Raw genomic sequence first — 26,253 nt, 5'->3', positions numbered from 1 at the left:
CAGCAGAAATGCCTCGGAGAAACGCCCAGTCATTTTCCGACTGGGGGGCGTGTTTTTCTTTCTCTCCTCTTCCCATTGGCTGGAATGTAAAATTCCAGCCAATGGGAAGAGGAGAGAAAGAAACGAAAAAACACACCCCTCAAACCCAAAAAGACTGGGCTTAAATGGACAGACGCCCCTCTCCTCCAATGGCTGGCCTCCGTTTAGTAAGCCAGCCAATGGAGAAGAGGGGTGGGTTCAAGCCCCACTCTGGAAAACATAAGATCTCGCCAGCGAAACTGCGCAAGCGCAGCCTACGCAGGCCGAGACCTAAAAAGTGTCCCCCCTCAAGAATGGAAGATGCCCCTAAAGGGTCGGGGAGGGGCATTCTCAGTGCTTAATTTAAGCCGGTGGTTTCTTGTGCGGCACTTAATCTTCAATACTGGTGCTTTTCATGAGCACCACACATTCATTTACGGGGAGATTAAGTGATTTGCCCAGAATCACAGGATGTGGAGCCAACGCCAAGACTCGAACCTAGTTCCCCGGCTCCGAAGTCGGCAGCTCTGGTCATTATGCCACACCCTCACCCTGACAAGAACCCTAGTACTACTACTTTTTTTTTCTTTTTTACAAACTAACCACTGGCTATCCTGCTTTACAAGAGCTGCAGGTGCCTGTGCTACGCCCCCGGTTACAAGGATAGAAGGCATCTGACCTGGTCAGTGACTTTTGCCTTGGGTAAGGAGTTACTAATGACCACCTTAATGGTATGGGCTACCCGGTACTGTGCAGACTGCAGCAGTGAGTAACAACCTTGGGGCAGATCAGACCCCGGAGGGCATCCTCTCTTAAAAATACTTGAAGCTCTATTCTTTACAAACTGATCTCATCACTCTGTATGAACGCAGAGTGGTGCACTTCAAGCTCTCACATATCTGATGCAGGACCCAGACGTCTCGTGTGCATCTTCTAGTGTGAGAAGCATAGGCGCTGGAAGTAGAAGTGCAGTGGATGCGGAGGCACCTCCGAAATAACCAAGCTGGTGTTCTGAAGGTGAATAACCAATAACGATGCCTTTAAACTGTCTTTATCTCGAAGTGCATTGAAAGACAGAAGTCAAAAGTTAGGCTATGCCTTCTGCCAAATTGTTGCTTTTTCCCTTAACACGAAGATTAATGTTTACTTTTCAGTCGGTGAGTACAAAGTGAAAGGATTTTTTAAAGTGGACTGTGTGACAATCTTGCTGCAGTACAAGAAGTGTGAAAGGAAAGGCTGTAGGGTGCTATTTTTTTTTTCCAACACATAACATTCAAATAGCTAGTAAATAACTGTAGAAATATTTCAAAATACATCAGCAGTTGAGAAAGCGCAAATGAAGCATTTGTTTTGTAATTCTGAAGTGAATTGGAAACAAACATTTTAATAGAATAAAAAAAAAGACAGTTAGCTTGTGATGTGCAAAAGACATTTTTTCACTGAAACACGATTTCCTCACATTGTCATCTGTACACCATATCATTTTTTCAGGAAAACTGTATATCTGTTCAAATTTAGTGGCCCGTTCAATGGAAAATATGCTTTCGGTAATTGACAGTGCACTACCACACCAAGCTTTAGTGATATATTTGTGAGTCTACATACCCCTTCCTTACCACTGTCCCGCTGAATGTGCGTGGCTCAGTAGCTACATTTGTAACATTGATGGTAGCACCCCCACTCTAAAAATTGTTCCGGCACCACTGAAGAGAAAAGCCTTGAGTTGCTTGTGAGGTCTTGTAACAGACTGCTCTGGATACACACTCCTCTTGTGTATATACAGACTCAGGGGTGTTCATAGCAGTCTCAAGTTTGCACAGGGTCTTGTCTCTAGTCTTGAACATGGGCAGTATCTGCAGTTTTGTGCATGCTTAGAGCAGCCTTTTCCCTGTGCAGTTTGGTGCATACCCAGCTTACCTCTGCGCGGGCCTTGAGCAGCTCTGCCAGATCCAGCTGGTGCTGTATGCGTAGATGTACTGCTTCTAGGCACAGGGTATCATGGGTCATGTGATGTGTGGGGGAACCACTGAAAAACAAAAAAGGTATTAATGGTGGAGATTTCGCAACTTGGCGCCCATGCCCTTTGCCACACACACCGCCTGTACACCATATGGGAGTTCACACACCTACCTACCAGCCCTCAGGTCAAGAGGATGACCTTCAGTCTGTCAGCCTTGATTTTTCCGGCTAAAGCACTAAACACGGTAGGACTTGGATTTTCACTGTTCTCATTTTATGTTTAGTCTTCTGAGCCACAGGATGCCTCTCGAGCATGCTGGAAAAAAGCAAGACTGGCTAGTGCTGAATTCGTAATAAAAGCAAGTGCCATGGCCCAAGGTATAGCCCACAAGGCCACTACAACTTGCACTACCCACTGCTCTTGCCATCGCTTCCAAATGCCAGTATAAACGCTTCCTACTAAGCCACCCACTACTACAAATGTGACAGTTTGTACAATTTCAGGCCACCAATAACGATAAACGTTGCCAGGACAGTGGACACACTGTAGTTATTTTATAAGTGTGTATTCAGTTGTTAAACTAATGTGGGCTCCTAAAAAATAGACAGACAGTGCCACCATGTGGTTAACCGCCATAAATTAGTGCAGTGTTAAGAATTAAATTCCGGTGCTGAGCACCGGTGCAAATTAAGCACTCTGACTGGCTAACGGTCACCCTCATGACGTGGGACTAACTGACCGCTCACCCAGTGCGTCTTTTGGGTAGGTGCCCAGCACTTCACACATTTTCAAGGCAGAGTTGAGCATTGACACTTGTTTGATTTCCTATATAAAACACCAAAATAGAAATTGTCAAGTGCATTGTTCTGCAGCATGAATATGATCTGTGGACATCTGTGAACTCACCATTCTGTGTTCCGTAAAAGATTTTCGGGGCAGAATGGACATACTATTTTATAGGCGGCAAGTCTGCTGTGCACTGAGAGTCAACACGCCAGCTCTTGCACACAAGCATGTATCGGGGATGCCAGGTATGAGGGTTCGAGTAATAAAAGGGACTTTCTTGTGCATAGGTGCAAATCTGTGCAGGAGATGCTAACTTTCTGACTGAGTCTGTACTTGCTCTGCAGCCCTCTTGTTCCTCTGACATCAGGAGCCCTTTGCTAAGACCACCATCTAATATCCACGTATGAGACAGAACAGTGTGGGAGAAGGACGAATATTATCATGGACAGGGCACACTTCTCCCAGCCACAAAAAAACTTATAAATTTCTTAAGTATGAATGAATGAATGTGTAGTTTATTGTGTCAATTAATAAAAATTGTTACAATTTTTTTTAAATAAAATCTCCCCAGGACTCACTCACTTCGTTACAATGAATGCATGGCTAGCGAGTTGTGATATATTGTATATACTAAAACAAACGAAGATGATTTTTACAAACGGCACTTAAAAACAGATAAGATCAATAAAGAACTGGTATAAAGCCAATAAATCAATTCAATACTGAAGGGTCCTTCCCTTTGTGTGCAAACTTTGCGAGTCTTGCAGGAGAGGGTTGGAGTCACCGAGTTATAATATGCATTCATAATAATCTTCGAAATGTTCAAACCATATTTTAATTTAAAAGTTTCGATGTTAAAGAACATGAGTCCGACAGTGGCATAAATAAACCGAGTAATAAATATACTTAGGCGATTTCATTCCAATAAAGTAAAAGATGTACAATCCTAAATGAAGCGTGGGTTCTTCGTACCAAGAATTTCATTTCAAAGAGGTGTGATGTGCGGCTTTACTTAAGAGTTCTTTAGCCTTATATGCAAACTTTGCAAACCTTGCCAATCCCATGTTTTAGAAACAAATGTTTCAATTAAGTGCGTCATGCGTGTAACAAACAATAACATCTACAAACTAGATGGACCAAGGATTCCTTGTGTTGGTGGCAAAGTCGGCAAGTTGTTATTGCCGCTAAGGCTTTCCAGCGCTTGTTGATGTCTTTAATCGGCAAAACCAGAAGTCTCACCATAAAAAATTGTTTTAAAATCGCCTTGTTTAATGCCGTGTCGAGGTATGGGTGCCGTAGGTGGTCTTCATAGGAACTTGCAAGTATTCCAATATTACTACTGGATGAGTTCAGTTTGTTCATGTCCTCTTCCTTTTATAATAATCGGACTTTTTTTTTCAGTATGGACTTTAGGATACCAGGCTTGTCAATAAAATTCTGCAGTTTGGTCATGTCGCGATTCAATTCACTACAGGCAGTATGCAGGCCTTCACGCCACAGATTGTTTCCTTTCATAAAAATGATCTTTAAAATTGACTTCATTGTGTGCGGTGGGCTTCGCAAACCCCTCGATGGAACAGCACCATTGAGGCCCAATGCTCATAACTCTGTTTATTCAGCCCAAATTCCAATCGCACCAGAGCACTGCGAGCGTGAGCGGGAATCTGAAAGATTTGTTTAAATGCATGACAGTTGGCATGTTCCATGGTGTTAAAGAAAGCTGCTGGGAATGCTATCTGACCGTATGTGATTGCCGGGAGGAATTTGGCATTTATAACCTTTCTAACTGCTTTGGTCGAAGGGCTGCTTAACTTGGAGTACAGTTTGCACAGAGCGAACGTTACTGCTTTGGCTTTTGTTTCAACGGAAGCAATATGTGCTGTCGGTTTCCTGTTGCTCATCAGCCACACCCCCAGGTAGTTGTATTTGGTCGCTGTTACCATTATAAAATTACCCAGTCTCCACTGCTGTCTGAGTTTGTTGGTATATTTTCCAAATATCACTACCTTTGTTTTTCCTGCGTTCATTTTTTATGCCCATTTTTGTGTGGTCCAGTAACACCATATTGTCTGCGTACTGCATTAAACATAATCTATTTGGGCCGATTTTAGGGGTAAAAGGTTAGCGATAGATATAATTTTTCAGAAGTCTGCCACGTAAAGATTAAAAAGCAGAGGATCCAATACGCAAACTTGCTTTAACCCTCTGTCTGTTGTAACCTTTTTAGTGGCTGAATTTGTCGCGGGTTTTATCCGTACCCAAGTTCCTGTGTAGAGACTGATTGAGGCTGTCAACAGGTTTGCCGGTATCCCCCAGTCTTGCAGTTTCTGCCACAACAGACTCTGATTGACTCCATCAAAAGCAGCAGAGTAATCCACGAAACATGCAAAGAGAGGAGGCAAGTTTTTCTGCACGGACTGTTCTATTAAGTAGGCGAGAGCTAAAATATTGTCCGTTGTAGATGCTCCTGGCCTGAAGCCGGTTTGGTACGCAGGTAGAATTTAATTTTCATTAGCCCAGTCCTGCAGGTCTTGCAGGAGGAGACTGGCGTATCCTTTCACCTCAATGTCCAGAAGGGCAATAAGCCTGTAATTAGAGGGGTCCCCAGTGTCTCCCTTCTTGTGGATAGGTTGTAACAAGGAGCCTTTCCAAGTCTCGTTGGGACTGTTGAGTTTGTCAGACAGTACTAAGTGGCGTGAGTACGGTTCCCCAGAAGTCGCAATCTTCTTTGAAAAGATGGCCTGGTAGGCCATTAGGGCCGGGTGCCCCATCTTTTCTGATATTTTTTAAGAATGCCAACACACGATTCCCTGAGGTTAATGCTTCAGATGTTTCTTCAATGGTTGTCAATTTCCCTGCCACTAATAGTCCAGGTGTATCTACGGAAGAAGTGTCAGGCCAACTCTTGATAATGAGGGGCCTTTGAGTGCCCCATGATGGCGGGTTAGGGGCTCCGCAGTATAGTGAAGTTACATGGTTTATCCATTTGTCACTGGCGACCACATTGCGTCGATCATGGCCGTGCCCCGAGAGCCTGTTAATATACAACCAGAATGTCGCCTGTTTGCTTGGAGTGAGCAAAGTGAAGACGTGCAGCCATTCAGAGTCTTGTTTCCTTGTGTGATCCCAGACATTTTTTCTGTGTGTTTTCCTTGCTAAAAGTAGGTTTTGATGTGTTTTGTTTTTTTCCCTCTGGCTTGTGGTTGCGTAAGGTTGTTCTAAGTAGCCTCTTACTTTGCTCTGCTTTTTTACACCGAGGTTGGAATTGGCAACAAGGCCTTTCTCTAAATGTTGGGGGGTTCCCTCTTTATTTACCTATTAAGAGATGATATACCTTGGTTGACAGTTTGATCCAATTCTCAGGGATATTGCCACTTGTGAATTCTTCGGCTGTTTTCGGCCAATCGCTTTTCCACCTACTTAGGACTAATGTGTCTATTTTGTTCCACTTTAGTCTCCTCGGTAAAACATGGATTTCTTCCCCATTTGTATTGCCCACAAGAACAGTGGGCTGGAGCTAACTCGCTTGTAGAGTGATAACTATGGCCATGGGGAGATGATCACTGCTCTGGATGAAAGGCGTTTGAAATTCCGACACCTGACCGTACAAAAGATTGCACACAAAAATATAATCAATCGTTAATTTGATCATCCTCTGCGGATCGTTAGTCATGGCTGTTGCCGGCTGCTGACTCCTTTGTATTGATTGTAATCTATGCGTATTTAAGAATGAATTCATTACCATTCCTGCTCTGTCCGTGGGCAGTGCTTCATCTGGTGCCATTCCAAGATTTTGGGTGTTAAAATCCCCAGCCATTATGATCCCACAGTTTGGCTGGGTGCTTAGTAGCTCTTCAAGCATATCCACTAGTGTCCTCATATCGATATGTCTGGGAGACTTTTTGCTGTTAAAATAAATGTTCAAGAGTACAATCTTTACTGGACCTCCATTTAATTTCATGCCTTGCAATAAAACCACTTGAACCGTGTCCGTTTTAAGTAGGGGTTTTATTTTTATATTGCTGCTGATGCGTATGTATATCGATAAACCCCCCGAAGGTCTTCTGTATATATTGTATTTTTTTGCTGGCTCCTGAAATTCCGTGAAACCGGGTATCACCTCTGGGGCAAGTAGCCAGGTTTTTTGAAGGCATAACAGGTCCCCAGACTGTAGAAATTCAAGTGCTTTCTTGTTATTTAGTGTGGTTATTAGCCCAAAAACGGTCCAGGAGATTACTTTCAAGGCTCTGCTCAGTTTGTTGTTAGGATGGCCCTTTCCTTGTGTGCTAGGAACACGTTTGCCTTATTTGACTGGAATTGGGCGAGAAGTGAATTCTTAAGTTGAGAAATGTTATGGTGCGAGGAACGTAATTTATCCCTTTTAAGACTTCCGTGGCTCTGTACTGATTTAGGGTAAAATCCACTTTTTAGCATGAATGGGTATTTCTCCTCTTTAGGCATATACCCCAGTTTGCAAATCGGTCTCTCTCTTTCATGATTCTTTGTGGGATGGAACCATTGTTCCATTTTAGTATGGTTGATTCTCTTCATGTATTGTTGTCCAACGTTTTAAATTGGACTTGGATGAGATCTTCCGTCACGATAGAGGAGAGCTCTTGGATATGTTTTAGGATTTGTAAGATGGACCTATTTAAAATGTCGGAAGTTCCCCGTGAGGTGTATTCTGGTGTAAAGATTATGATGGTATTCTCCGCATTCCTGTGCTCTTGGAGCATTTGGCTAGTGGCAGCGGAGTGTAATGCCTGGCTTTGTGCAGGTATTGCTTTTGCTCCAGAGTCGCCGTTAACATCATGTAAACCCCAAGGCTCGGTATAGTTCATTAATGTGATTGCTGTCGTTCCCCCCCTCTGGAGCCTCGTGCCAAGTTTCCCGCTGGTTTTCCTGGTGCTGCTCCGCAGGGTGGCTGTCTGTGGTAATTAGTTGCAAAGTCATTTTTTAATTCTTGCTCTGGTTGTTCGACTGTAATTTTGGCCGTCCTTTTCTCCGAGGTCGGGGTTATGATTAATTTGGCTATGTTTTTAGCCGGACTTTCCTCGATGGTCGGGGTTATGATCAATTTGGGTTCACATTTATTTTTTGTCTGGCTTTTCTTTTGAAAAATCGGGACAAGTTTCTGTGGTACCGGGTTCTTTTGAATTAGAACCATTTTGACATTTGCTTTTTGACACTGAGTGTCAAGGGGTTCTCTCGAGCCTGACAGTAGTTCCTTTGCCCTGTTTTGTTGTTTTGTTTTTTTTGCGTGTTTTTTCAAACGTTTCTTTGCCCTTCTGGAGAAGGTTTTGCAGGGTTCTAAAGTATACTCCAAGTTGGTGACCCATCGGCATTGCTGTGCACGGTCTTGCTTGTTACGGATTCCTCATTTGTGGCTATATTTTGGCTGGACAACGGTGCAAGAATAGTTGGAAAGTAACCTTGAGCAAATCCTGTTTACTCACTTGTGTATTCCTAGACGTCAGGAGTGGTTTACTGACTTGTGTATTCATAGGTGTCAAGATCAATTCTACTAGATCGGAATTACCCACGAGAAGATTTACTCCCCTCGTTTCTGTTAGAGTTTGCAGCGTCGCATTGGAGGAGCTAGCTGCGTCCGCAGAGTTATTCATTCCTTTTTGTTTACCATCTTTTGAAAATCTTTCGGTTATTCTTTGATCCCTATCCCATAGCTGGGCTATGATGTCCTGTTGTCTTTGCTTTAGTTCTGTAACAATAGATGTTAGGACTTCTGGTAATGAGCTCAGCTTCTCCACAATTAGAAGGCACAAACATCTGGCGATCGGTTGTGTCCTCATTGAATCCAGTTTTTCAGTTAGGACGTCGATTTTAGCTTCAATATTAATCATGGCTATTGCAAGTGCCTGCATTGTATCCAACTGTATTTCCAATTTCTGTGTTTGCCAAGTAAGTGCAATAATGGCCGTTGTTAGTGTGGTGTTTATTAGGGATAACAGGGAATTTTGGTTGTGGCATCCTTTGCAATGTGTACATTTTGCTAAAGTAATTTCTCCTCCACATTCAACAGGCAAGGTAGGAAGATCGCAAACTTTTCTTCACACTCCCGAAGATGGCCGTGAACAATGACTACATGGAAGATTGCGAAAAACTGAACGCACACTTGGTTCTGCAAGTCAATCTGCCAATGAGTTCTTAATCCTGCAGATAGTGCAGCAAAAAGTAGGAGGTAAAGGTGAGTTTTATCAATGTGAAGGGTTAGTTCTTGATTTAAAATACAAGACATTAATAGTGGAGACACTAATTAAGAGAACAACTGTAGTAGAGGACACTATGAAGATTTCAAAGAATGTTACAGCTGTCGAAAAACATCCGGAAGAGTAAAAAAAATAGGCTATTTGAAACAGAGAAAATATAAGAAACTTGAATGGAAGTGAAATTATTTTCCTGGGAGCAGTATATCCGTAACAAAATGAGATTTTTTTGTGACATGGCTTCTGTAATAAATAAATTGGTAAAAAAAAAAACCAATATATTAAGATAATGTATTCATGATTTAATCGTGTGATATATTTTGGAACTGCTCCCCGTTCACTTTTTGACTGACTTAGTTAATGAATATGTCGGAGGGGTTACTCGTAGTTTGAGTATCACTGGGTAGGGCCAAGAATCAAAATACCTTAACAATTGTTCTTATCTAGAGCTGAAATATTTATGTGTTGGATAACTATGCACCACATGATAACAGTTCCTGAAGGAACCGTGCATCGAACTACCAGCAATGTCGAGCCTATTTCAGGCCACATGCTCTTGCAAGCAAAGAAAAAACTGAAGCTGTTTTTGGATCTGTAGCAATAAAAGAACTACCAGAGCAGGCTGACAAGCGGACACTTACGGCCCGAATATGACTTGTGCGGGCGCATCGGCGGCAGAAGGGAGAATGCCGCCAAGCCAGTCGCATTCCAGATGCCGCATTACAATGTTGCCACGGGGCTGGCGGTGTTGCAGCAGCAGTGCCATGGCAGCCGCATGCTTCGGCTCATAGAGAAAGCCCGAAGCACATGCCGCCTCAGTGAATTGTCACTTGCACGTCGGGGGCACTGTTTCATGCACCATGTCGTGCATGGCGCACAGTGTGCGCACGACAGTGCAGACATAGGAGGGGCACAACATGTGCCCCCAGTCACATTCCCAATTTGCTGAATTGCTCTCGGACCGTTTTTATGGCCCCTTCCCTGCCTTTCTGCCGACCATTTCAAGGCAGGGACCCCGCCATGAAAAGGTGGGCTGAAAGGCAGGTTGTGATCCCACTGTGGTGCCGATGCGGGCACCGCTCCTTCGCAGACCGTCATTTTTCCCACCGCGGCAGGGCCCGAGATACTGGTGGTGAGGGCAGGCTTCTTGTGGTCCGAGCGCACTGCTAGTAATTAGGCGCGCAGGCCACCAACAATGGTACGGGGGTCCCAAGACTGCCGTACTAGTAATCAGCCCCATAGTCCCTTTACTCACACATGGCTGCTGAAACCCAGAGCAAAAGGGACTGAGGTTCTGCAGCTACAGTGAGAAGAAAGACTGTTTGAAAAAGGAAGAAGATGCACCATGTGTGGCAAAGAAATTCAATGTGCAAGGGGATGCTACTCAGCAGAGTCTAGCATCAACTTGATGTTAGGCGAATTATCATTTTTGCTGGTTGGAACCCAAAGGGATAGAGGGGTCAGGGTAGGGAGAGACAGGTTTTCACTGAAAAAACAGATAAAAATCAATTCCATCTGAATAGTCCAAAAATACAACAAAGTTCTCTGCACTCACCCCAACTTCCAGGGGCCGATCCAAATACTAGCCAATAATGCCTGTGATTGAAACCACGGGGACGCTAGAAATGCTTTGGGGGTCGTAGGTCAAAAAGGGGCTACTGGGCACCACCTGTATCAATTAGGTCAGTTTACCCATGATGTCGTGGGGCCATCATATTAAGAAGTGTAAAACAGAGCCCCAAGTACACAGTTTTAGCACTTGGCCCTCATGATAGAAGGGCAGATCAGTCCAAAACTTACTCAGGGAGGCGGTGTGTGAATACAGACTCAGAAACCAGTAAAGCACAGAATAATAAAAAGAAAATGGACTTTACTCTGCATACAAAATAATTCAACACTGACAAATATCGGTGGATACCAAACTTTGCTAGTAAATATAAGTAAGTGAGAAAATGAAAAGCAATGTTTCAGACTGGGTTGTGGTGACAGAGTATTCTCTTGGTACGACTGTGGGGGTCTGTCCATAAAAATGTATATGCCGGTGTGCCGTTTCCTGTAATAGTTAGGCAGTAATGGCTCGAATCTGGATATTGTAAGTCTTACTCATGCTTGTGTTTTATATATGCCTTTACTTTGTAAATTCTATGTTGCTAGTTCAGTTGGGAAGGGTCTGCCACCACTGTGGCAACCCAATCAGTTCTCAGGTCCTCTTGGCTGGCTTTTTCCTGTATAATTCCGATGGCTTTAGAGCTGCTATAATGGAGTCAGGAGCAAGCGGGTTTCGTAGCTGCCACAAGCCCAATCATACCCCAACGGTAAACAAAAAACAAAAAAACAACAAAAAAAAGAGTCATCACAAAATTGATCACTGGGGAGACTCCACCGACACATAAAATGGGAGTCCAGAAGGATTATTGAAATTGCCCTATGAAGTCCACAATCCAGAATACCCAGATGAGTCAAAGATCATAGAGGAATACTTTGCAGCACTGCTCTAAAACCACCAGTCCAGTTTCAGTTCCAGAGGTTTGTCTGAGGGAGTTTCACAGAACCCATCCACTCATTGCAGGTGCCACAGCCATGGGGTTACCCAGCGCACCGTCATGTTCAGCCACTGGGAAAGGCAAAACACAGCTGGGGAAAGGGTTCAACATTTTAACTGCATTGGTAAATCTGGTCAAACTCTCAGGCCAGGCAAGAGGGTCAAGTCAGATTCGAGGCCGCTTTTGTGGAAATCAGGAACACCCATTTTCCAAACAGATAGCAGAGGTTCACCATGGTTTCTTGAACTATTTATCTCCATCTTGCCTTTCAAGTGCAGGTGGTGCAAGATAAGGTCTACTCCGTACATCCTCTCATCAGCCCCTCTTCTTCCTGGCAACTGGGTTGGGATCTCCATTAGCAGTTTCCTTGACCAGAGGTGACACTCCCAGTGCTTCTCTTTTCAGCAGCAAGGGCATGTGACTCTCCTTAGGAAAGGTGGTCAGCCCTTTTAGTAAGATCTTTTGGACTCCATTTACGTCCTTTGACCTGGCTGGGAAGCAGGCAGTCAATCACACCAGCTGTGGATCACATACATTTGTCTCCAACACACGGGATGGAGACATTGAGAATTCCTGGGTAACTGACAATGAGTCTAAGGTTTATATTTCGTTTTCATGGAGAGATTATGGATTCCATAGGCACAGATATGGGACTGGGTTAATGAAGTCCCTGATATTTGCGCTTTCTTCAATCTTTGTCTTTTAGGGATGAAGGGCAGGAAGGTTGGGGCTAGGAGTCTTAATCTGCCATAGAAACCCAAATTAATGGCACAAAGGAGTGAGGTTGCTACATTCAGCAGCTACCGCTCTACATGTTGGAGGTAACACATCTGGGAACAAAGGAGTAGGACGAGGCAAAGACTAACCCTACATTTCAAAAGGTTGTTCGGTATCCTGTCCCTCTGCACCGTTAAGTCTGGTTTACTCCCACGGCATCAGGAAGGGTTTCAAGGAGCCTCGCAATTCACATTTCTGTCCCATATGCTCTTTCCAACCTCTATCTTGAACACCATGAACAGCCAGGAGATGCAAATTGGATTCTGGTGTACCATTAGTCACTCTCAGCACATACTCACCATGCTCATGTTATCACACCTATACCATGTGCAGTGTCCTCTCCAGCCTGGGTCCTCATAAATGAATGCGACACACCTGGGGTTTAGTATTACACGCCTTTATTCCTCAGGGTGTAACTGCAAATGCAACGTACTAAACATGAACTCTATTCACCACACCCGATCACTTACGTGATAGTTCTACAGAGTCCATCAGGAACCAAAAGGGTCCAGTCATCGCTAACTCACAAAACACTATAACTCCCCCCTTGTAAAATATATATTTTTTACAGATATATATTACCTACTGGTGTAGTTAAGACCACAGTTTCCATAGGAATAGCGTTTTTTGTTTTGCTAATAACTTTGGCCGCTTGATGAATCTCCACTAAATTTTCACAAAACGTCCTCTTTTTGGTTCAGATGCTGTGTTGAAAGTTTCGGGTGATCTGTCAAGCGGGCGCCGAGAAAAAAGGGGAGTCCCAAAACACATTTTTCCCATGTTAATTATATGGTGATTTTTCATTTTTTGAACACGACTACAGCCCGAACTGCTGAACAGAATGACATCAAAAATGGCAGAAAGCTAGATGTTGATCCAGAAAGCGTGCTTTTTGTGATTTGGTGTAAATCCATTCAGTAGTTTTTAAGATATCTATCTTTAAAAAATATAGATATCTGGGGACTTGCAAATCCTACTAAAATGTGATTGTCTGTCAACAACCAGGAAGTGTTGGCAGCCATCTTGGGACTCGGCTGGAAGCTGGGTCCCAGATAACAAGTTTTTAAAAAAAAAAGAAAAGGGGGCACGGTAAGAATACCAAGACTCCCAGATAAAAAGCCTTTTTTGTAATTTTGCAGAGGATCTGCTGCAAATTCTTTTTTTAAAATAGCAAGCAAGCGTAGGCTCCCACGCTTGCTTTAAAAAAAAAAAAACAGGTGCATCAGGACCGGCGGTGGGGGGGGGGGGGGAACTGTGCACAGGAAGGAGGAGGGGCGCGCCCTTCCTACAGCTATTTAAAGACTCTGAGACTGCCACCTGCCTGGGGCAGTATCATTAATGTATGCGGAGGAGCCTTGTGGCTCTCCAGGGACCACCACCTCCCTTGGGCACAAATGTTATCTAAAAATAATGCTGGGGAGGTCCTATGGCCTACCCCGCAGCCCAAGGAACCACCACCTCCCTGCGGCAGTAATGTAATTATAAGCAGTGGAGCCTCGTGGCTCCCTCGCTGCCCCGGGTACCACCACCTCCCTGGAGCACCAATTCAGGGCATGGTTGTATAAAAATCCGGGGGACAGCTCAGCCCCCGCTGCCCCAGAGAATGCCCTCTCCCCACGGCACGTACCTTAAATAATTTTTTTTAAACTATGCGGGAAGGCCCTAGGTCTCCCCCTCAGCCCTGGGGACTGCCACCTCCCCAGGGTTCAAATAAATAATGCGTGGGGAGGCTATGACACCACCATGCAGCCCCGAGGACCGCCCCCTCATTGGGGCACAAATACAATAATGGAGTCCGCTGTGGATCCCTGGACATGAGGACAACCACCATTACCTCCTCCGGGCTTACTTTATAAAGGAGGGTCCCACGCGGACCCCCTTGCGGAGCCCTACATGGCCCTGGGAACCACCACCCCCCAGGGTCGGCTCTAGCAATGCCCTGGGCTGGCCACCCCCAAAACATTACAGTTTGCTATGGCATGGCGTGAGCACCGCTCCCGCAAAGTCATAGAAAACCTCCTCTGCTTTCAGAAAACAAGAGCAAAAATGCTCTTGCTTGCTGAAAGCAGAGCAGTGTCTGTTTCCCTGCCAGATGTGAAATGAACAGGGGGACAGACATTGCTTAGGGATCCAGGGAGCTGCATGTTCAGCAGCCCCCAGAATCCTAAAGCAGTGCTGGCTCCCGCAGGCGGCTGGGAGCCGTCTAGGACCACGGGGAACTTGAGACTCCCCCCACGGTTCTCAACAAAGAGATCAGACCCCGGTGCCGAAGTTGGCCCAGGGAGGGGGACTGCTCGGGCCCCCCTCTGAATTTTTTAAAAATAAATAAAGGCCTTATTTGCCCGGGAGGGGGGCAGTGTCACCTTTGTTTTCATTAGAAAATGGCCTGGGAGGGGGCCACTAGGATATTAGTACATACACACGAATAAATAAAAGGCCGGGCCCCAAGGGGTACAGCCCTGGGGACAGTGGGCCATTTAGCTGATGTTATATGTGAGGTCATAAGCAGTGCATTGCGGGGGGCAAAAGTTATAGTTTGCTCAGCTAACTAGAACTTCTGAATTTCTTTGGTTTTGTACAAGTGAATCCTGAGCCTAACTAGAACATCTCTGTAACCTTTGTTTTTCTAAGGTTTTTTTAAATGCTAATTCCTAACTATAACGTCCCTCTAACTTTTGGATGTTTGTTGAAAATATATATATTTTTATTTTTTTTCATCGTGGGGCTCTGACCAAATGTTCATAACGTGTTGACTGGGAAGAGAGAAGAGAAGCATCCATGACTTGCACTGGGGATGTAGGGTCAGGCGCAATCAAAGGGCTCTCTACAGTCTCATCTCTGACATCTAGTACTAGCGAATGATGAGGCAGTTGCCTGAGGTGTGAAGAATCTTGCAAAAAGGACTTTCCGGGAAGGTGAGCAGTCACCATGTGTCCTTTACCAGTCACAACTTTGAAGGGGTTAAGCATCAAAGAGAGCATCAGATTTTTGTTTTCTCTGTTGTCACACAAATACTCGATCACCTTTATTGAAATAAATGTGTGCACATTGACATTTGTCTGCATATACTTTCATATTTTGCTTACAGCACAAGTCTGCTTGACGAGGTTCACCAGCTGTTATTGATCTTCTGTTGGACAGTTGTGGTAACTTGGTCGTCATGGCTCTCCCGATCATCAGCGTAGCAGGACTTTCACCAGTTGCTAAATGAGGAGTTAACAGGTAAGCTTGAAGAGCAGCATGGAGAGCGAACTTCAAATCAAGCTTCTCCAATGTAGCACGCTGGACATTCTTTTTAAGTGTGCTCATAAAGCGTTTGAGTGCAGTTATCTTGTAGGCAAAGAGGTCTGCTTTTCTGATGCTTCACATTGAGATGAGTAAGAAAGTCTCGACTGTTGATGGTGGGCCATTGTGAGACTTTAGAATTGAAGGAACGCCCCATGTTGTAAAAATACCATCTAACCTTTCGATGACTCATTCTTGAGTAGTTAATGAGAGATCTTCTACCAATGAAAAACAGGGGCATTCATTGATGTCCACCATCAGTTGATGTCCATTGTCAAAAGGACCAAAGAAACCAAAAGTGATTCTTTCCCATGCATGTTTTGGCAGATCATACATAGTCGAGGCATGTCAAGGCATGTTGAGTGGTTTTGGGAGATAAGGTATGGGACAAAAGAAACCAAACTCTATCTCGGACAGCTAATGTAATGGCAACAATTCCATGATGTCCTTCATGAGCCATTTCAATTAACCTCATGTCATAGACTCTCTGGTATGACAATTCTTGAACCTCCTAAGACAAAACCTTCTGGAGTAACGGACAGTTCACCTTTCACATTTTTGAACTTTTGATATTCATTGTCACATGGGAGAGGTCAAATGAGCTGTTTTCAGTATTGATGTGCAATGATGTCAGCGTAAAAATGTCATTATCTTTGCAAGTTGCAGCAATGATTTGCTCTAATGAAATAGCGGCAGGTGTATTGGACTTTACGATGAAGTTAATGTAGGCTTTGGCCGCTTTGGAAGGGTTTACCAGGGCACTGTGCTCGCACTCGTGAAAAGTAGTCAGCAGGGTTTTGATATCGACCTGGTCTGTGTATGATTGTGTAGTCATATTCCTGTAGTCGCAAACGCCAACATGTAATTCTAAGAGGCATCTTGGCTTTTGGGTTAACAAAAATGGAAAGCAATGTTTGATGATCTGTTACAAGAGTGAAAGGTTTTTCATATAGAAATGCATCAAATTATTCACAAGTCTACATCACTGCTAAACTTTCTTTCTCTGGTTGGAAATAGGCATGCTCAGTTTGTGACAAACTTCTGCTTGCTTTTGAGCATTTGGGTGTCCACTGTGTTGGGCAAAGATCACACCCAACCCAACCGGGCTTGCGTCAGCAACAACCTTTGTATGGAGCTTTGCATTAAAGTAGGCCGATTTAGTGGCATTCTCAATTGAATGCTTGTTTTCCTAAAATTTTGTTCACATTCATGCGACCAGTAGAATGAAACATTTCTTTATGTGAAGTCTCTTATGTATCTCAGTAATTGGGCATGCCAAGGAACAAACATAACATAGTAACATCTTGTGGGGGTTTGGTAGCAGACAAATCTGGTACTTTAGCAGGATCCAGAGTCGTGCCCCCATCGGAAAAGATATGGCCAAAGAATTGGAGTTTTGTTTTGAGGAACTCAAATTTCTCTGCATTCAAAGTAACACCTGCATAATCAAGTAAATGACACATTTGTGTAAGAGCTTTATCATGTTCCCTTTGTGTAGCTCCAAAAAAGAATATATCATCATGTACTTGTCACCATTTAGCTGTGTGGTCATGTTGGCAATGTGTGGATCAGGATGTCATTCTCTTTCAATTGCCTTGCTGGCTTGACGCATTGGCAATGTGCGGATCAGGATGTCATTCTCTTTCAATTGCCTTGCTGGCTTGACGCATATCAACACAGATGCGTACAGCTCATTCACTGTCCTTTTTGGGGACTACCACTATGGGCGAAACACACGAGCTGGACCATTAGATTGCTCAATGATGTTATTCTTTAGTAAGGTTTCAAGTTCTTTCTCAATAGCTTCTTGTAAATGAAATGCAATTAGTCTACGTCCTTATTGATATGCAATTGCACTGGTCTTAAATTTTCCCAATCCATGAAACAACAATGGGAACTGACTTACTATTTCATGATGAGCATTCATATTGCAGTTCACAGACATCAGTCCTGTATCAGTAGCAGTATTGCAACTGAGAAAACAGGCACTTGACGCAGTATGTTGCAGTATATGAATGTGTACTTGTACTTTTGTTCTTGTGTGTTTCATGGTTGCAAATGAACATCGATGCAGCCTATGTATACACTTTAGTCTTCGATGGTGTCAGACGGGGCAATGGAGACAGTTCATTGAATTTCTCCTCGGGCATGATATTTATCGACGCACCACTGTCAATAATAAAATGTATTAAGCAATTGTTTACTCGAAGTGTAATTTTCAGACAATGTTTAAATGACTTTTGTGAATGCACTCGTCGATTTTTCCTTGACTTTTCTTTGACGTGTTTTCTTGCAGCAAGTGCGACATGCTCATGCTTTTCTGAGATAAACATCAACTTCAAACACACATCTTTCTCACTGTTACTTGACAATGCAACTGACAAACTTTTGGACGAAGATTAAGACGACGATCGACTTCGTTTAGTGTCACTTTACCTCAGCTGATGTTGCTGCTTAGCCTTGTGGGCTTGCGTAGACCGTCACTTCTGGAACTTTTGAGCGTCCATTTTGTTTTCTCATCATGACACACTTGGCTTACCTTCACCTTGAAAACAGTTACAAAATGATTCTCCTTCCCACAGCCTTTGCATAATTCTCCAATGGCTGGACATTTATATTTGTGCAGAAACAAAAACCCACACCTAAAGCATAGTTTCTCTTTCTTTAGGGACATCACTTTGTGTCCATTAGCTTTGTGTTTCTGCTTACTTTTCATGTTCATAACCGACTCATCCTGGGCACCGCCAGCCTCCATGTCACAGCTTGTCAATCAGCACTTTCTTCGGCTCTGGCAGTCATGAGAACTTGCTCCAGACTTAGGGTTTCTCTCAGCAATTGTCGTCTGAATGAATCGGACAGACATTTGTCGATAACTCGAAGACGTTTAGCTTCTTCATCATTAAATTTAGTGTTCGATGGGCATATAAAGGCTCTCAATAAATCTGTCAACTGATTCACCAGCTTTCTGACATTTTTGACGGAAAATATATCTTTTGTAATCAACATTCAACATTGGATTGAACTGAGATTCAATGCTATTTGATTTGACGATATGTGACTTTGCCTTATTCCTCTTTTTATCCTTCACCAGCAAGATTTTTAAAGGTATTTGACAATCTTTTTGTTGTCTGTTTCTTCCAGTGCATCGATCAACTCATCAAACGTTTCTATACAGGCAGTCCTTCTGCCACCAATATACTGCCTTTTAGCAGTGTAAAATGGAGGTGGTGGTTTCAGGAAGGCAGCAGCTGTATAACCAGTTGTGAAACTTACAGACATCGAGAGTCTATGCTGCTCACCTAGACTTGCACCATTCATACGATCAGAAAGTCCTTGCAACATGCTTGCTTCAGGGTCTTTATGGCCAATCTTGATGTGTAGAGCTTCTTTTTACGTGATCATCTGTGCGTTTCAACTCTTGAATGTCTTTCGAGTTGAGCGGCGTACACCTGGCACTTTTGGTGGTGTCCACTTCATGGATCAACTGCTCGATATTCACAACCCCGGGTCTTCTACTTGGGTCAAGGTGCCCACAGCTGTGTTATGATGACTCTTCTTACTCAGCTCTTGGTAAGTACCACAATGATTTCTCAACCTGGTTTTTACTGCCTTTAGTGTTTTCTGTATTTGGCTATTTTTGCTGCTGGCACTTTCTAACATTTGTCTGTCGCTGCTTCTTGCGCTTCTCTGTATACCTGGTTGTTTTCGCCTTTAGCGTTAACGTTCTGTATGACTTATAGCACTGTGTAGCATTGTGGCAGAGTACCTATATTGCGGCAATGACAGCAGGTTTCTGGCCAATGATGAGTACCCTTCTCAGTAGGACTTTCATTATCATCAAATATTTTACATTGGCTAGAGCGGCGCTTTGACTCCACATATGCCAAATATCGATCTTTACTTCGACTGAGGCACGTGTGGCACGAACAAGCAGTTTGCTGGGCCATGGCAAAGTCTCTAGGAGAGCACTATTGATCTTTGGGTTATTTATCCCCTATCTCGTCGCCAGTTGTAGCGTCCTTCCCAGCCTGGGTACTCAAAAATGAATACGGCACACACGAAGATTAGTATTACATGTCTTTATTCCTCAGTGTGTAACTCTGAACACAACATTCTAAATATGAACTATATTCACCACACCCGAACACTTACGTCATAGTTCTACAGAGTCTATCAGGAACAAAAAGGGTCCTGTAATCGCTAATTCACACAACACTACGCAATTTAAACATACATGCAACACCCATGAACAAAAGGATGGTGCACCTGGTGTAAGGGACTAAAGTAACACTTTAAAAAGAAGAGGCTAGGGGGCAACTATCCCTGTACAGGCACCATTACAATAGCCTGCTCTGCTACATAATCAGTTGCTGCTACCAATGCCTGATCTTTATAGCTTGATTAGCTGCCAGCATCCATGCACAGTGATGGAGAGGTGCACATGGTCTACCCCACCAGACCACAAAGCACATGTCTGGGTTGCAAACCTTGTCGGATAAAAGCATAACTGTCATATTTCTGACACCAAAAACCACAAATAGTCACAGACTTGCTACTTGGGTAACTCAGAGCAAGGGTGCTCACACTCCAGAGTAACAAAGTGGACATTATCGTCCACCCCATGTCATTTATCTAATACAGACAGCTCAAACCCAGTACACTCCTGACAGCCACACTCTCAAGGATCTTTCTTTAAAAAAAGTTTGGAATTACTTCTCCTCAATGGGTACTTTGAATGCACCATGCTAAAATAGTACAAAGACTAATGGATGGAATGCTTGAATTAATCTTTGCAACTTGTAATCATTCTGAGGTGCATTTAAGTCCATTGTTTTTAGCTTGTCGGTACCATTAGAGACAATGACCAACCATACAGAAATCAGTTTGGACACGTTCCAAAAGGGATAGTCCATGCCGAGCTTCAAGCCTATATCCTCTCTGAACAAGAATACAAGCAACTCCAGACTAAATTCAACCTTGCTGGGCCTCATCTAGTAGCTGTAATTTGAGTCCTATGTCACAGTGAGCTCTGAACCATAGGACATGGTGACAAGGAGAATCCAGCATATATTTCTGTGATGGAGGCAGGCTTTAGGATGTGCTTGTGCTGCAAAACAACAAGTAGCTAACTGAATTTGCCCTAACAGTCAGCCAGTGTAGGTTGGCAGACCTACTTAAAAATACATAGCATTTTCCAGGCTCTTGCATACCTCATGGAGGATCGGATATACTGCATGCGACTCCCACTGTCCAACCAATGGTGATACAATGTAAGAGGATCTGTTTCAAAATGGTTATCAAGCAGAGCAAGAGCTGTAGTTAGGAGGTGCCATCAACACCACCCATGGCATACCCTCCGTAGCAGTCACGTGCAAGGCCAACCAATCCTGCCAGATCATTATTTGCAGGGACATGAGGATCCCAAACAAGCAATCAAAAGGGAAAGGTCCTCACTATAACAGCAATTCATGCCTATATCAATGAGTCCAGTTTTTTCTCAAATTGGACACCAACACTGAATACAACCTATTGAAATGAGATACCAAATCAGGCAATATGATGACATCCTCAAAGCAAGCGAGCTTCGAGTGTATTGCTGCCTCACATTCAGGGTATTATTTGATGTAAGAGGGACTTCAAAACCATTTAAGTAGTGCTGTCAGGGCTTTGGAAGTCTGTAATGGATAGCTTGATGGATGGCAACAATTGCTAATGACCACAATCAGCGACTGAAGGGACATTGTAACATCTGAAAGAACACTGACACACAGAGGCAAATCAAAACGCCGAAAACTCCAAGTGGAGCTGTTTGCATATGTCCTCTCCATGGGAGACGGTGTGATTGGCCTCTCCGTTCCTCACTTCCATCCAAAAAATTAATGAGACCACACATTTCCTGGGCCTGGCCAACTACTCTAGATAATTCATAACAAACCTGCATAGCCCGGGGGGGGGGGGGTTGGAACAACAAAGAAAGATGCTGGGTGACATGAAGGGCTAATCACAAATCAAGAACAAGTACTTGTGATACTTTCCCACCTACCACTGTGGCTACCTTGTCCAAATGGTAACCGATCACATACCACTCTTAGCTAACTTACAACCAAGAGTAGGGTAAAATGGAAAATAAATATATGAACTAATATGCACAAAGACATTCAGACTCTAGCAACCATCACAACTGCGATAGCAGGGATAATAAAATATGTTCATGGGGTGTGTGTTTATGGGGGAATCTGCCTCGTCTCACTGTCACACCCTATACCATGTCCCTTTTAATGCAACCAGTCTTACTACACTCTTCTCCACCCACAGCACAACAAACTTCCAACCCGGTCATATTTCCGCCAGCCATTACCCCTCCCTATATCCTTCCTTTCCTCTGTACCCTGCTCCCTGTGCACCCTACCCTCAATACCCACACCCTCTACATCCTTTCTCTCTACCCCACACCATCTCTCCACTCCAGACATTAACTATTCTCCCCATGCAATTCCTTCATCTTCACAGCCCACAACCTCTACCCATACTGACAGTCCCCCACATACCCTACCTCCACGAACCACTCAGCGACTCACCTGAAGTCATTCCTGTGGGTTTCCAGCTGCAGTTTCTCTGCTAGAAAGTTTTGCAAGTCCAGGCGATCTAGGAGTTTCAGATCTACGAGAAAACACATGAAATAAGAAAAATGACAAAGGAGCTCGGTTTTCTCTATGCTTCACATGACTCCAAAGGACCAAGTCAACGCCACTTGAAGCGATTAAGCATGAGTTTCCATTAGTCTAGTCTTGCCAGCATGCCCCAATCACGCACATATTATGAAGGGAGGTTTCATGCTTGTAGACTTCATTACCTAGAGTCCTGATTCCACAGTGTGCCCAAGTAATTCCCATGTTACTGAGAGAAGCGAGTGAAACCTTTCTCCAGCTAATGATCCGCAGCTTGCCTCAGTTACCCTACGTCCAAAGGCAGATTTAGTTACACGTGTTATGTCCATGTTCACATTTAACGCCTCCTAATATTGCTCCCTAGCTGCTATTTTACTGTTCAATGTCAATGCCAGTCAAAAAAAATGGGAAAAGCAGTGAAACCGGTATTTTTTTTCCTTTTTGAAATATAAACCTAAACCAGCGAACACTGATGAAAAAATGTCAAAGTATTTCAGAGCTGCCTAAATTATTTCCCAATCTTCATTCAAGCATACAGCTGGATAGTGAAAATATTGCAAAAGAACACCAAGAATTTTACACAAATTCATTCTTAGTCCTTCAAAAATAGCATGACACAAACAAATGGCATTTTTTTTTTTGCTGAGAACGGTGGCAACCCTACAGCTGCCTTAAAGAAGAATTGAGGCTTGCACACATCCGCCACCCACTATGCTGTTTCTTCGACAGCTACAAAACATCTTGGAATATGCCACACCTCATTTTACAGCAAGAAAGTGTTTCCATTTCACTAGCCTCGGCTATTTCACACCACCCCACACCACATGGACATACCTGGCAAGTAAAATATCGTCATCATGTATAACAGGGACTGGATGCAGCTAAACTGAACCTCTATTTATGGTGAGAAGACAGGGAGGCTACTTGTCAACAATGACTTGTCACATCTTCCTTTCACTTGACCTGAATTTCTCCTACTCAAAGATAAAGCCGAGAAGGTATATAACTTGGGCCTAGTAATTTTCAGTCTTTGCTTAATTCTTCATGGTCAAGAATGCCCTCTTCCACCCCACTTGGTGTACTGAGTAATACTTCTGCTACGGTATTGACTTTAACAATTTCAAGCATCGATATGTTATTGCGTCATTCAGATTTTAATTCCGCCCACTACAGTTTACTTTACAGCATGAGGTAATGGGTTAGCTGACTCCAGCTATTGCTAACTTCACTGATTGAGGCATTCTGCCCTTGTTCAAGAAGCACATCCACACACAAGCAGTATCCTTCAAGTGCCAGGTACTACTGTGGCAAATGTGCATTTTGAGACTGAAATGTTTTTGTTATTTAGACAGTGTTTTTTCTTTTTTAAAGACTGGTAGGACCTGGCAACAAAACAATGACTGCGTAAGTCTAAAACCTGAAAGCCAACACCAGGCCTATTCACTTGGCGCCAATGCTTGTTTTTATGTTGTTTTATTTAGGTCGAGCGACCTATCTCAATGCGCATGCGCATTGAGCGGGAGCTCGATATAAAGGGGCTTAAACAGAGGTTTAACTAGCTGGCGATTTGGTGCTGTGGTCGCTCTCTCCCTCCTTATGCTCCTGCCCTCTCAAGCACTGCCTCTTGTGCGCTCTATGCTGCTTCCTCCTTTCCCCACATGATCTCTTTCTTGTCTGCTGCTTCTGCCCTCCAATATTCCCTCACACACACTCCACACTGCTCCTTCTTTCCCCGCACCACTATTTTTTTCTGCCCACACTGGCTTTTTTTTTTTAGATAATGGTTATTCCCCTGCCTTCAGCCTAAAGCTCACCTGTAACTCCGCCCGGCCCACTCCCTATTCCTCCCTGCCTCCAGTTCCCTCAACCTGCTCTTCCACACCCCTCGCAGCTCTTTAAAAAAAAAAAAATGTCTTCTTCAATATTTTGGAGAGTCTCGCAGATGCTATTTGCTACCGGGTTGGTTCGCTTTAGAAAAGACAGTAATTGGTTCAAATATAAATGTATTTTTCTTATTTACCGCTCCATATAAGGCCAATAAGTCCTGCAGCGATTGCTCTCAGCACTCCTATCCCCTGCAGCACATGTTCTTGTTATTTTTAAAAAAAAGTTTGTTTCTACCCTCAATGACAGCGCATTAGCTCAACTATGACAGGTTGATTGGGTTAGAAAACGAGGTTTGAACCGCAAGCGTTCTTTCATTGGCTAACACCTTTACAGCGACGGCATGACCGCTGGCTCCTTTTCTGAGACGCAAACAGTATCGCTGGGCTAAAAATGTGATGTTTTTGGCAAGCCCAACGTGCACTAAAAAAAAAGCGAAAACATTCAGAAGCTTTGTTAAAAATAAACTCGAAACGGGCAAGGCATGCACAAAGATGACAGTGGGTTAAACAAGCATTGGCATAGCCAATAGGTCTCGCCTTTGGGACCTTATAGGTGTTTTACGAAAGCTATTGCATTTGCCAATGTTTTTAAGCTGTGTTGAAGAGCAGCATGGCTGCTATGGAGCATGTTCAAAGTTATAATGAAAAAGTGTTATAAGCATTTTTCTTGCTCTACATATACCAAAAAGACATAATGTACAACTGAACGACCCTACTAAACAAGCATTGGCATAGCCAATAGGTCTCGCCTTTAGGACCTTATAAGTATTTAGTTTTGCAGCACAATATCCTTGGTGCAACAACATCAGCTGTTGCATGGCTAAACCTTGTACCTTATAAGTGTTTAGCCATGCAACAGGTGATTTTGTTGCACCAAGGATTTTGTGCTGCATAGCTAAATACATATAAGGCCCCAAAAGCAAGACCTATTGGCTATGCCAATGCTTGTTTGGCACTTCCTTCCTTCTCGGCGTCCTGATGAATCCCTTGACATTTCCAGATAAAAACAAATGTGCAACTGTAGGGTCCACGCTGCCTGCAGTTTGGGAATTTGACCAGTGAACTCTGCTTTATGTTTATCTCTGACAGCATCTGTGTTGTACAATGTTCTGCCATAGTACTACGGCGGACATATAATGAGTGAGAGGATCTGAGATGGAGTGTCGACCTGGGCGAGTAAAGATGGGTAACAGAATAGTGACTCAGATTAGAAATGCTACTTTTTCCAAAACGGTAAAAATATGAAAATGCCACACTACCCAATCTTAAAACTTGACAGATATGAAAATATTATCCTGCATTTAAAATCGGATACACGGGACTACAAGTACCAGAATGCAAGAAAAATACACAGGGTACGTGAGCCCCGCTCAGACTGCCATTGTAAACTTAGCTCTTCCCAACACGACTCACCCCTCCCTCCACCACACACACACTTTTTCCTAAAGGATCGCACTGTGGAAATGTATGGTTATTGGTCTAAAACGTCCCCTGGTTTTGCTTTCCAGCATGATTCGCTTAACCGGGCTGGACAGAGGGGTACACATTTCCGCATGCTGCCGTGGGCACCCGATTTCCAAATATGCCTTAATAGCTGCCAGAACACAGCTGGATCGGATGCCAACGTTTACATATCTCCAGTAACAACTAACTTTCCCACCATACTTTCAGCAACCCTCGTGGCGCAGTGGGTGGGTTTTAGTTACATGTCTCCAGCAGCCCCTCGTAGCCCTCCTTCTGGTTTCTGTCCCTCCTCTGCAGCTCGGCTCTGATGTGCCTTTTCCAGGTCAACTCCATGTCAGTTTCAGTTTAAAGAGCCCAGTGCTGCGGATGAGCGTTTCTACGTCAAAACAAGAGTGCATCATAGGAGGTTTAGTTCCCTGTTGTGAATTCACAATCTCTGCGTGTGTTACAAATGTTCTTCTTGGATAATAAGAAACAGGAAACACCAACAAGTTGTTTTCACAAATTAGACCAAATTAGGTATTGTAATACCATACAAATTAGGTACGCCCACTGTGCAATCCAGACAGAGAAAATGAACCACGAAGAGTGCCCCTGAACCCGTGTCCAACCTTGGGGCCACATGATCGTGGAGTGAATCAA

The 26,253-nt window shown here is 43.7% G+C and overlaps 1 protein-coding gene across 3 annotated transcripts in view; it reads right to left on the bottom strand.

The window, feature by feature from the left end:
• The window catches only part of LOC144791326 (autophagy-related protein 16-like), a 59,753-nt gene extending 33,743 nt beyond the window's left edge, over positions 1 to 26,010 (bottom strand). The window contains exons 1-3 of one of the 3 annotated variants that reach the window (XM_078666000.1): positions 25,854 to 26,010; positions 22,172 to 22,253; positions 1,936 to 2,044 (exon numbers count right to left, since the gene is read on the bottom strand). In XM_078666000.1, the coding sequence (XP_078522126.1) occupies positions 1,936 to 2,044; positions 22,172 to 22,253; positions 25,854 to 25,944 (282 nt within the window). In that variant the 5' untranslated portion in view covers positions 25,945 to 26,010. Of the gene's footprint in view, positions 1 to 1,935; positions 2,045 to 22,171; positions 22,254 to 25,799 lie in introns of all 3 variants that reach the window. The other 2 variants (XM_078666001.1, XM_078666002.1) reach the window with 2 other exon arrangements.
• Between the last annotated feature and the right edge of the window lie 243 nt (positions 26,011 to 26,253).

The sequence above is a fragment of the Lissotriton helveticus genome, chromosome 11 (genome assembly GCF_964261635.1).
Source record: "Lissotriton helveticus chromosome 11, aLisHel1.1, whole genome shotgun sequence".
Classification (NCBI taxonomy): Eukaryota; Metazoa; Chordata; class Amphibia; order Caudata; family Salamandridae; genus Lissotriton; species Lissotriton helveticus.
Note: the sequence above shows the minus strand (reverse complement) of the source record. Positions and strands in the feature narration are given on the sequence as shown.